General features: G+C 40.4%; 1 protein-coding gene across 1 annotated transcript in view; it reads left to right on the forward strand.

Moving 5' to 3' along the window:
* The first annotated feature begins 904 nt into the window (after nucleotides 1–904).
* LOC124139499 overlaps nucleotides 905–13,851 on the forward strand; it is a 31,366-nt gene continuing 18,419 nt past the window's right edge. The window contains exons 1-5 of the mRNA XM_046506608.2: nucleotides 905–1,049; nucleotides 5,080–5,175; nucleotides 6,219–6,303; nucleotides 10,733–10,879; nucleotides 13,036–13,310. Of these exons, the coding sequence (XP_046362564.2) occupies nucleotides 5,083–5,175; nucleotides 6,219–6,303; nucleotides 10,733–10,879; nucleotides 13,036–13,310 (600 nt within the window). The 5' untranslated portion in view covers nucleotides 905–1,049; nucleotides 5,080–5,082. The remainder of the gene's footprint in view (nucleotides 1,050–5,079; nucleotides 5,176–6,218; nucleotides 6,304–10,732; nucleotides 10,880–13,035; nucleotides 13,311–13,851) is intronic.

The following is a 13,851-nucleotide window of genomic DNA, read 5'->3' on the forward strand; positions in this document are numbered from 1 at the left end:
TTTTTACAGCTGGACGAAAATAAGACAGCTACTGTCAGCTCAGTAAAAATACATCTCACAGATGTCACAAAAAAATCCAGAACTTTTTAATATTATAGCTTTGGTTACTGCAAATATTATAGATGAATCAGAATGTCTTAAATCTTCTTGAAATAAGACAGCAGATCGAAGCACGCATAGGTGTGACAAAGTATATGTACTAAAACATGGAAGCCCTGTAAATGGTACCACATTGGCTTATAGCAAGAGAACTTGGCGTGATAAACGGAAGCTTGAAGGCTGTGTTGATTGGAGTCAAGCTTTTTCTTTTACAAAGTCACTTAACTCTCATCGCTGAGAGAATCAGCAAAGGTAGTAGTCAGGGGTTTTTCTAAAATGGTAGTAACTCATTATGTCTACTTTAACGACCAAGGCAGGACCAACCTCGGACTTGACAAATAACAGAGGGGCACGTCTGTGTGATTGCAATCGTCGCAGGTTTTCATGCCATGTACTTTCTCAAACATAGACACAGCCTAGCGCTTTGTATATGAACCATACAGAAGGCGAATCCTATATCGCACTATAGAAATAAAAGAAGCAAAGATTTTCAAGAACGCTTTTAGAACGCATACTGTCATTATATATACGACCGTAGTTTTCAAACTATTGTGAAACGTGATACTTCTTTCAAGCAGCGACATAGATGGGCGGCGGATAATTCAGGATTTGAAAAAAACAATTGTATTCTTTCGACGGGAGGGAAATTTGCAGGTGGCGGGAGAAACACAAAAATAAATAGGGATCCGTTAAAATCATAATTATACCGGTCGGAGTAAACCCACGAACATGATATGTATATTTTACTTGTGCTTCTTTCAATTCTTTTTACGCGCACCTGTTTCGAGTAACCTCCCATGGACAATATGATGACGTCACCATATCACCATGGAAAGTGTTTGAAAATGGCGACAGTCGCTTGAATGGAGTTTCCTTGTCGTGGAGTTACAGAGCGACTACAACTTTCAGGGACCAACATTCTTTTGAGGCGTACCCGGTGATAAGCTTGAGTAAGTAAAAACACATACAGAGTGCTCTTTGTGGTAAACTTAATTTCTAACGGCTAACAAATGCGTATTATTTATAACAGTATTTGTACAGTACGGGGCAGTAGCCTGAGTAGGCCAAGAATCGAGCTGAGAAATCCGGGTCATGTCAACAAAATAGAAATAGTGAAATTTGCTGTGCCATATCGTTTTGTTACAACGCTCATAGTCTAACGGCCCATTTCACTCTAAATGTTATTAAATATTTATTACATGTCGCCTTTTTAACGATAACGGTACTTTTTTTTAACTAATGCAATAAAATATTTATTCATCATTAAATATTTCTACATTATTGTTATTGCCGGGATGAACAATGATGAAAATCTTCATAATATATAAATAAGTGTAAGATATCATATGTTGGGAATGTGAAATTTGTTTTCATGATTTTTGTCACCGTGAAAAAGGTAATTAAGTTTTCATAACATGAACTACATCAATTTAGGATAATGTATTTCATAAACGAACTGTTAAAGAATAGAAACGCTTATGCTTGAAGTGATATGCAAATAATAAACAACAAATAATGCAATAAATAGGAGACATTTATTCATCATGTACGCTATCTGTGACAGATGTGGCCATTGTATTGTCAGAAATGGCTATTATGTACTTCCAACATGACTGTGTCTATGAGGCTTTGTTGTGTTATATAAGTGTGTGATAAAAAAGAATGATTCAAATGTACAATTAACTTAAACAGGTATGTTAAATACTATAAACTGAAATACTAAATAGGTAGAAATATCTTTATTCATTATGGAATTGAATATGTATGTTGGAATCAGTGTCTGATAAGTGTAACACTGTTAAATTGATTATCGATTCAGTCAATACGGTGGATTTAATTTGGTTTTAGCATTCAAACATTTCCTTCTAAATTTACATGTGTAAAATATTGTTCATTTTTCACAGTAGGTCATGTAATAAGAAAATTGTATTGGCTGTGTACAGGTATTTGTGTTTATTTCTAGGGGTGACTATTGGTCTGGAAATCACTATTGCGATAACTATTGATATTGAAAGAAACTATTGCGATAACTATTGATATTGCAAGCAACTATTGCGATAAATATCGATAGTTTTTAGTGTATCCATTTAGATGGATTTTAGAGTTGAATTAAACCTTGGAACTGAAGTTCCCTTTGAAGTTTGAGGTATGACTGATTTGTTTTTTCTTTACCCTAATAATTTAAGAGAAAGAAACTTCCACATTACCATGTGTACATTACTACTACTCATGATCAAAAGAAAAACAAATTTGAACAGCATTGCATGTATTTTATTGATATGGTATATACAATTGAAACTATCGATATTCCTAACTGAAATTGATACTATTGATCAGAAACTGATTTTTTTACTTTAATAGCAATATATTGATATTTTTCGATTTATCGTGACACCCCTATTTATTGCTATGTAACTCTTCTGAGATGTTGTTGATAATTTTTATGGACAAGTTTTTTCAATGCTCTGGCATTATTGCATTATTATCCCCTGTCAAAGCTACTAGGGTTTCATATTGTGGAGCATAATTGATAAACCATTGAATATTTATTGATCTGACTTTGTAAGCACATCTGATATCATATATCATACAACCCTGCATGGATTGTGGATTAAAATAGGTCACGTTTTGATAGGCAGCTAAATGGGTCGGGTTGATATTGACAGCTTTGCCTTCTTGTTTTAATTATTTTGAATGCACTTGTATTCAGATTTATTAAAGAAAATATATTTTGTCCTCCTTAAGTCAATTTTAGAATCATAATGAGTCACCATGCTCACAGAGACTACCCTTGTTGTCTTTAACTATCATTGTCATAAGGCACTACTCAATAATATCTGTGCGTAATAAGCCTTAACTTTCTGACAACAATCTCGTAATTTAAAGAAAGTCCGCTATCACAGCGCAGTATGATTACAAGAATGTTTCACTTAATTATCCATTTCTGAGTATTGATAATTACTAAGTGGCCCAGCAACATGTATAAAGTAATCACATTTGGGACACTGAGTACATACCTCTCAGTGCTGGCATTGGTCCAAGTCAGCAGTGTATCTCAGTAATATCAATACTTTCAGCACGCACTATGCCTACCAGTTACAGTAATTACTTTTGAATCTTGAGACTTGATACCTGGCAAACATTGATCCCTGCCATGTTGAAAAAGGCAATTTAAACAAACAAGACATAACATTATAAATGAGGTGACATGATACATCAAGGTCACGCTCACTCACACACACACACACACACACACACACACACACCCCCACACCCCACACACACACCCCCACACACACACAGAGTGTACGTTTGCGTCGATTTTGTTATGGAGATATTATGTATGACAATACACAATTTGGGGGGAACTTTTGTAAGGTTTTTGAATTATAGAAAAGGAAGTCAAGATATTTCAAAAATCACTTTTTGATGTCAAATTGTTCAAAATATTTTAAGATGACACCAGTACATGTTCTGAGATAAGACTTCAAATAATGTTTTATCATTTGAATATTTAAAAAACGTTATGGCCGTATTTTTTATTTTATTTTAAAAACAACCCTACATGATTCACATCTTTACAAGACTATTCCCAACTCTGTTCTGCTTGTTTTAATGTCAGTGCTGTCAAAGTTATTGTCACTGGCTGCTTGTTGATTGTTCAATGTGGTACCACGCCAGACCTTATTTTAATAATTTCAGTAAAGAAACAGGGCAAAACCCAAAGCAATATACTTTGTCTGAAAGGACTTGGTGACAATAAGCCCTCAAAATATTTATCGCCATACGTTAGGGACAATATATTATATGGTTTCTAAATGGGGTTCATTTGTATGATACAGAGTATAAATGAGATTCAGTCTCAATTCTTTCAATTTGGCTTTTGTGTGACTTCTTTTTCAGTTCCATGTTTATTAGAGGTAATATGGTATATGTCATGTAAATTTTAATGAAGAACATTTGATAAATCAAACAATGAATAACCACTGATTGGTATTGCAGCCTTCAAAGTTGCAACTAATTTGGTCACCATGGCGATTGAAATTTCCACTTGGCAACCAATAACTTTTTAAGCAGTCACCACTTTGCTAAGTGGAAAAATCAAGCAGACGACCTGATATTAGTAACTGTTTAATATTAGAGACAGAAATACAATTCATTAATCAATAGTTATCGACTAAAAATCAACATGGAAATTGTGAGGTAAAAATTGATCAATAATCTTGTCAAGTATACTTACAACAACAATGCTTGTCATGCCAAAGGTAGGAATTGGTATTGATACAGTTAGGCAGATTAGATATGTTTAGACAATATTATACAGTACTGACTATAATCTTGAGGTGATACCCATGAAGATCCGGGGTAGAATAAGTCTTCAGCAACCCATCATTGCCATGAAAGGCAACTATGCTTGTTGTAAGAGGCGACTAACGGGATTGGGAGGTCAGACTTGCTGACTTGGTTGATGCAGGTCATCGATCCCAATTGTGTGGGTCGATGCTCATGATACCAATCCCTGGATTGTCTGGTCCAGCCTCGATTATTTACAGACCGCCGTCATATACCGTATGCACCCTAGCTTCACCAAACTTTCTCCACACATTAACCACAATGAGTACTTGTGCCTTTTGCTAGTTTGAAGATTCTTCATTTTTTAATTTTTGCCGTTTCCATGGACACATTTGAAACTTTTAGGGTGGGTGTTTTGTACGGCCTATATCTGGAATATTGCTGAGTGCTGCGTTAAACAACCAACCAACCAACCAACTTGAAGTTTGGCTCCTTAATTTTTCACCTGACTTCTTGAATTTCACATTGGTTCCCTGTAAACAATTGTTGGAAGCCAATGGCTCCTTTGGAAGAAGTTTAACGTTGAGGCAAGTTATTTGTCTCTTTGTACATTTTTTATTGCTTTTTGTTAAAGAGGTGTCTTTCACCATGTTCACAGATTACTGTAAAACATTTTGTAATTTTCAGATTATGGAAAAAGAGACATTCCCCCAGCTAGAGGCTGGGCTGGAAGAATCAGGGGAGGCTACTGGTGAAGAAACAGTCATCACAATTACTGAAACAGTGAGTATATTGCTTTACCCTACTGTTGAACCTTGCCACTGATTAAGTTTGTTGTTTAATGCTGTATTCAGCAATATTACCGCTATATGATGGCAGTCTGTAAATAATCAAGTATAGTCCAGACAATTTAGTGATTTATGTCATTAACATTGATCTACACAATTGGGATACAAAGACATGCATCAACCAAGTCAACATACCTGACCACCCGATCCCGTTAGACGCCTCTTACGACAAGTATAGTTGCAAGATTGCTGATGCGGCGTTAAGCAAAAATTACTCACTCACTCACTTACCCACGACAAGCATGGGTTGCTGATGACAATTCTAACCCATATCTCCATGGGTCCATTGAATAAGTAAAACATTTAGTTATTTTCATAACTGACACATGATCTACTTTCACTAAAGGTTGTGATGTTTAGAAACAGAGCATCTTGTTTGGCAGAGTTTCCTGGTGTGCCAGGAGGCAGGTGGCAAAAGAAGACAAATGTTGTCAGGATTCATATAAGCATGCATATGATAACAGTGTTATCAAAACTTCAAGCAAAACTGTTTGCCAAGAAAACAAACTTTCAATGAAACAGTATTTTTATCGATTCGTAAGCATTATTCTTTGGAGAGTTATTCATAAAACTGGAAAGCAAACTCATGTGCCTTTTTCTCATAATTATGACCGTCTCTTTTTATTTGCTACAATAGTATCTTAGTACCAATTTTGACATTTTGAATAAGTTCACGTTATGATAGTTCATCTCCTCTTGTAAATATTTTATGATGTTCATTCCAGGGCTCCATTCCACAAAGTGCATAAAGATGGTGAACACCATGCCTTAGCATTGCCTTTCCCTAGAGCTAAGATCATCTTGTGATACAGGGCCCAAATCATTTTTGTTTTATGTTTTGTGATTTTGTGATTGTGGACATCAAGACTTTTTAATGTAAAATGTTATCTACTATTCTGTAATGTCGTCAAGATGAGGAATTACTCTTGTATTTTCAATGGTAGTCTATATTAGGTGACTTATTCTTTCCTGTTTCAGAGGAAGGAAACAGAAACCACAGAGATGGTTGAAGTTGACCCCAAGGACTATGGAATTGACTTTGAAGATGAAGAATTCACATTTGGTGAGCTAAAAAGTTACTTGGGAATAATGCTGCTTGTAATATGTTACAACTCCTACACGACATTGTATTTGTGTAACATCTCTTACATGACATTGTATTTGTGTAACATCTCTTACATGACATTGTATTTGGTGTAACATCTTCTACACAGTATTGTATTTGGTGTAACATATCCTACACGACATTGTATTTGTGTAACATCTCCTACACAACATTGTATTTGGTGTAACGTCTCCTACACAACATTGTATTTGTGTAACATCTCCTACACTACATTGTATTTGGTGTAACATCTCCTACACGACATTGTATTTGGTGTAACATCTCCTACACGACATTGTATTTGGTGTAACATCTCCTACACAGCATTGTATTTGGTGTAACATCTTCTACACGACATTGTATTTGGTGTAACATCTCCTACACGACATTGTATTTGGTGTAACATCTCCTACACGACATTGTATTTGGTGTAACATCTCCTACACGACATTGTATTTGTGTAACATCTCCTACACAACATTGTATTTGGTGTAACATCTCCTACACAACATTGTATTTGGTGTAACATCTCCTACACAGCATTGTATTTGGTGTAACATCTCCTACATGACATTGTATTTGGTGTAACATCTTCTACACGACATTGTATTTGGTGTAACATCTCCTACATGACATTGTATTTGTGTAACATCTCCTACACGACATTGTATTTGGTGTAACATCTCCTACACGACATTGTATTTGTGTAACTTCTCCTACATGACATTGTATTTGGTGTAACATCTCCTACACGACATTGTATTTGTGTAACATCTTCTACATGACATTGTATTTGGTGACACATCTCCTACACGACATTGTATTTGGTGTAACATCTTCTACACGACATTGTATTTGATGTAACATCTTCTACACGACATTGTATTTGTGTAACATCTCCTACACGACATTGTATTTGTGTAACATCTCCTACACTACATTGTATTTGGTGTAACATCTTCTACACGACATTGTATTTGGTGTAACATCTTCTACACGACATTGTATTTGGTGTAACATCTTCTACACGACATTGTTTTTGGTGTAACATCTACACGACATTGTATTTGGTGTAACATCTTCTACACGACATTGTATTTGGTGTAACATCTCCTACATGACATTGTATTTGTGTAACATCTCCTACACGACATTGTTTTTGGTGTAACATCTTCTACACGACACTGTATTTGGTGTAACATCTTCTACACGACATTGTATTTGGTGTAACATCTTCTACATGACATTGTATTTGGTGTAACATCTTCTACACGACATTGTATTTGTGTAACATCTCCTACACGACATTGTTTTTGGTGTAACATCTTCTACACGACACTGTATTTGGTGTAACATCTTCTACACGACATTGTATTTGGTGTAACATCTTCTACATGACATTGTATTTGGTGTAACATCTTCTACACGACATTGTATTTGTGTAACATCTCCTACACAACATTGTATTTGTGTAACATCTCCTACACGACGTTGTATTTATGTAACATCTCCTACACAACATTGTATTTGGTGTAACATCTTCTACACGACATTGTATTTGGTGTAACATCTCCTACACGACATTGTATTTGGTGTAACATCTCCTACACGACATTGTATTTGGTGTAACATCTCCTACACGACATTGTATTTGGTGTAATAACTCCTTCCCAACATTGTATTTGGTGTAACATCTTCTACACGACATTGTATTTGGTGTAACCTCTTCTACACGACATTGTTTTTGGTGTAACATCTACACGACATTGTATTTGGTGTAACATCTTCTACACGACATTGTATTTGGTGTAACATCTCCTACATGACATTGTATTTGTGTAACATCTCCTACACGACATTGTATTTGGTGTAACATCTTCTACACGACACTGTATTTGGTGTAACATCTTCTACACGACATTGTATTTGGTGTAACATCTTCTACATGACATTGTATTTGGTGTAACATCTTCTACACGACATTGTATTTGTGTAACATCTCCTACACGACATTGTATTTGTGTAACATCTCCTACACGACGTTGTATTTGGTGTAACATCTCCTACACTCCCTGAGGATGATACTCTCCCTCATATGTATCTTGTGTTACAGAGCCACTCCCAGAGGATGATACTCTCCCTGATATGTATCTTGTGTTACAGAGCCACTCCTAGAGGATGATACTCTCCCTGATCTGTATCTTGTGTTACAGAGCCACTCCCTGAGGATGATACTCTCCCTGATTTGTATCTTGTGTTACAGAGCCACTCCTAGAGGATGATACTCTCCCTGATATGTATCTTGTGTTACAGAGCCACTCCTAGAGGATGATACTCTCCCTGATTTGTATCTTGTGTTACAGAGCCACTCCCAGAGGATGATACTCTCCCTGATATGTATCTTGTGTTACAGAGCCACTCCCTGAGGATGATACCCTCCCTCAAATGTATCTTGTGTTACAGAGCCACTCCCTGAGGATGATACTCTCCCTGATATATATCTTGTGTTACAGAGCCACTCCTAGAGGATGATACTCTCCCTGATCTGTATCTTATGTTACAGAGCCACTCCCAGAGGATGATACTCTCCCTGATCTGTATCTTGTGTTACAGAGCCACTCCCAGAGGATGATACTCTCCCTGATATGTATCTTGTGTTACAGAGCCACTCCCAGAGGATGATACTCTCCCTGATTTGTATCTTGTGTTACAGAGCCACTCCCTGAGGATGATACCCTCCCTGATATGTATCTTGTGTTACAGAGCCACTCCTAGAGGATGATACTCTCCCTCAAATGTATCTTGTGTTACAGAGCCACTCCCTGAGGATGATACCCTCCCTGATATGTATCTTGTGTTACAGAGCCACTCCTAGAGGATGATACTCTCCCTCAAATGTATCTTGTGTTACAGAGCCACTCCCAGAGGATGATACTCTCCCTGATCTGTATCTTGTGTTACAGAGCCACTCCCAGAGGATGATACCCTCCCTGATCTGTATCTTGTGTTACAGAGCCACTCCCTGAGGATGATACTCTCCCTCATATGTATCTTGTGTTACAGAGCCACTCCCTGAGGATGATAATCTCCCTCATATGTATCTTGTGTTACAGAGCCACTCCCTGAGGATGATACTCTCCCTGATTTGTATCTTGTGTTACAGAGCCACTCCCTGAGGATGATACCCTCCCTGATCTGTATCTTGTGTTACAGAGCCACTCCCTGAGGATGATACTCTCCCTGATTTGTATCTTGTGTTACAGAGCCACTCCCTGAGGATGAAACTCTCCCTCATATGTATCTTGTGTTACAGAGCCACTCCCTGAGGATGATAATCTCCCTCATATGTATCTTGTGTTACAGAGCCACTCCCTGAGGATGATACCCTCCCTGATCTGTATCTTGTGTTACAGAGCCACTCCCTGAGGATGAAACTCTCCCTCATATGTATCTTGTGTTACAGAGCCACTCCCTGAGGATGATACTCTCCCTGATCTGTATCTTGTGTTACAGAGCCACTCCCAGAGGATGATACCCTCCCTCAAATGTATCTTGTGTTACAGAGCCACTCCTAGAGGATGAAACTCTCCCTCATATGTATCTTGTGTTACAGAGCCACTCCCTGAGGATGAGACTCTCCCTCATATGTATCTTGTGTTACAGAGCCACTCCCTGAGGATGATAATCTCCCTCATATGTATCTTGTATTACAGAGCCACTCCCTGAGGATGATACTCTCCCTGATTTGTATCTTGTGTTACAGAGCCACTCCCTGAGGATGAAACTCTCCCTGATTTGTATCTTGTGTTACAGAGCCACTCCCTGAGGATGATACTCTCCCTGATTTGTATCTTGTGTTACAGAGCCACTCCCTGAGGATGATAATCTCCCTCATATGTATCTTGTGTAACAGAGCCACTCCCTGAGGATGATAATCTCCCTCATATGTATCTTGTGTTACAGAGCCACTCCCTGAGGATGATACCCTCCCTGATCTGTATCTTGTGTTACAGAGCCACTCCCTGAGGATGATACTCTCCCTGATTTGTATCTTGTGTTACAGAGCCACTCCCTGAGGATGTTACAGAGCCACTCCCTGAGGATGAGACTCTCCCTGATCTGTATCTTGTGTTACAGAGCCACTCCCTGAGGATGATACTCTCCCTGATCTGTATCTTGTGTTACAGAGCCACTCCTAGAGGATGATACCCTCCCTGATCTGTATCTTGTGTTACAGAGCCACTCCTAGAGGATGATACCCTCCCTGATTTGTATCTTGTGTTACAGAGCCACTCCCTGAGGATGATACTCTCCCTGATCTGTATCTTGTGTTACAGAGCCACTCCCAGAGGATGAAACTCTCCCTCATATGTATCTTGTGTTACAGAGCCACTCCCTGAGGATGATACTCTCCCTGATCTGTACAACCTCATGGACACTCTGGAGAATGGGGACACAGAGCTCGAGACAAAACGACAACCACCTAACTTGTTCATCAGACCAGAGCACATCCCTAACTATGAGAAAATATCAGGTGAGATGTTGAAAAGACATAATAATCTATTTCAGAGCCCCGTAAGACTAGTGAGTGAGTTTCAGCACACGTACAGCCAAGGTGTCTTGGTGACCGTCATCACTGTCGGTACTCCATGGTCTTGTTACACTACAAGCCCACGGTGTGTTGGTGACGGTCATCACTGCCGGTACTCCATGGTCTTGTTACACTACAAGCCCACGGTGTGTTGGTGACGGTCATCACTGCCGGTACTCCATGGTCTTGTTACACCACCAGCCCAAGGTGTGTTGGTGACCGTCATCACTGTCGGTACTCCATGGTCTTGTTACACTACAAGCCCACGGTGTGTTGGTGACGGTCATCACTGTCGGTACTCCATGGTCTTGTTACACTACAAGCCCACGGTGGGTTGGTGACCGTCATCACTGCCGGTACTCCATGGTCTTGTTACACTACAAGCCCACGGTGTGTTGGTGACGGTCATCACTGCGGGTACTCCATGGTCTTGTTACACCACCAGCCCAAGGTGTGTTGGTGACGGTCATCACTGCCGGTACTCCATGGTCTTGTTACACTACAAGCCCACGGTGTGTTGGTGACGGTCATCACTGCCGGTACTCCATGGTCTTGTTACACTGCAAGCCCACGGTGTGTTGGTGACGGTCATCACTGCCGGTACTCCATGGTCTTGTTACACTACAAACCCAAGGTGTGTTGGTGACGGTCATCACTGCCGGTACTCCATGGTCTTGTTACACTACAAGCCCACGGTGGGTTGGTGACCGTCATCACTGCCGGTACTCCATGGTCTTGTTACACTACAAGCCCAAGGTGTGTTGGTGACGGTCATCACTGCCGGTACTCCATGGTCTTGTTACACTACAAGCCCAAGGTGTGTTGGTGGCTGTCATCACTGCCGGTACTCCATGGTCTTGTTACACTACAAGCCCAAGGTGTGTTGGTGACGGTCATCACTGCCGGTACTCCATGGTCTTGTTACACTGCAAGCCCACGGTGTGTTGGTGACCGTCATCACTGCCGGTACTCCATGGTCTTGTTACACTACAAGCCCAAGGTGTGTTGGTGACGGTCATCACTGCCGGTACTCCATGGTCTTGTTACACTGCAAGCCCACGGTGTGTTGGTGACGGTCATCACTGCCGGTACTCCATGGTCTTGTTACACTACAAGCCCAAGGTGTGTTGGTGACGGTCATCACTGCCGGTACTCCATGGTCTTGTTACTCTGCAAGCCCACGGTGGGTTGGTGACCGTCATCACTGCCGGTACTCCATGGTCTTGTTACACTACAAGCCCACGGTGGGTTGGTGACCGTCATCACTGCCGATACTCCATGGTCTTGTTACACTACAAGCTCAAGGTGTGTTGGTGACGGTCATCACTGCCGGTACTCCATGGTCTTGTTACACTACAAGCCCAAGGTGTGTTGGTGGCTGTCATCACTGCCGGTACTCCATGGTCTTGTTACACTACAAGCCCAAGGTGTGTTGGTGACGGTCATCACTGCCGGTACTCCATGGTCTTGTTACACTGCAAGCCCACGGTGTGTTGGTGACCGTCATCACTGCCGGTACTCCATGGTCTTGTTACACCACAAGCTCCTGAAAGTTCCTAATAGAAAACAGTAAGTACAACATCATGAAGTATTGATATTGAAGTACACTATTTATAAAACATAGGCCACTTTTTAAACACTAATCTTGCATCTGTAGGTCCCCAGTAAATCATGTATGACATAAGAGCTGAGTAGTGATTGAGTGAGTGAGTGAGTATGGTTTTATGGCGCTTTTAGCAATATTCTAGCAATATCATGGCGAGGGACACCAGAAATGGACTTTACACATTGTACCCACGTGGGGTCTTCGGCGAACACTTAAAGCACTAGGCTACCCCGCTGCCCCTAAGAGCTCTGAAAGTAGGATTGTGTGGTGATAGTGTTTGACCTGTGAGACTGTGAAAAATTGCGCCCTGACAACATGGATTGTTGCTCATGCTATCAGCCACTTGTTTGGTTGGTTTGGCTACAGCTGGATTATTGCTGACTGCGGCTTAAAACATTCACTATTGCACTCACATTCTGGGAGCCACCCAGCTCCTGTATGTCCAGTTTTGTTCCTAACTGTGGTATTGTACTATGTCTCATTTATATTTCAGAGCTTCGTCTGGAGATGGAGAAGGGTGAGGTGGATCCGTACCTGCGTCAGTTTGAGGACGAGGTCCGTGATGACGTGGTGATGCTGGGCTCCATCTCCCTAGAGGAGGTGCAGGAGGAGGAGCGGCGGCTCCGGGACGAGCACGTGCGGTACCTGGAGCAGGAGGCGCTGCGGGCACGCAAACAGCAGGAGAAGCTGCTACATAGGGAGGAGGAGGCCAAGACTCGGGTCGCCAAGGTTACCAAGGAGAAGAGAGAGGACATTGCACGCAGAGAGGTCAGTATGATGTCTTGTAGATTAGATGCACTGATGTATGTTGATGTACTGATGTGTGTGATGATGTACTGATGTGTGTGATGATGTACTGAGGTGTGTGATGTACTGAGGTGTGATGATTTACTGAGGTGTGATGATGTACTGATGTGTGTGATGATGAACTGATGTGTGTGATGATGAACTGATGTGGGATGATGATGAACTGGTGTGTGATGATGTACTCATGTGTGTGATGATGTACTCATATGTGTGATGATGTACTCTCTGTGTGATGATGAACTTGTGTGTGATGATGAACTGATGTCTGACGATGAACTGATGTGTGATGATGTACTGATGTTTTTGATGATGTACTTATGTGTGTGATGATGAACTGGTGTGTGATGATGTACTCATGTGTTTGATGATGAACTGGTGTGTGATGATGTACTCATGTGTGTGATGATGAACTGCTGTGTGATGATGTACTTATGTGTGTGATGATGTACTGATGTGCGATGATGTACTTATGTGTGTGATGATGTACTGATGTGCGATGATG

This window comes from Haliotis rufescens, unplaced genomic scaffold (genome assembly GCF_023055435.1).
Source record: "Haliotis rufescens isolate VD_foot unplaced genomic scaffold, xgHalRufe1.0.p SCAF_1, whole genome shotgun sequence".
NCBI lineage: Eukaryota > Metazoa > Mollusca > Gastropoda > Lepetellida > Haliotidae > Haliotis > Haliotis rufescens.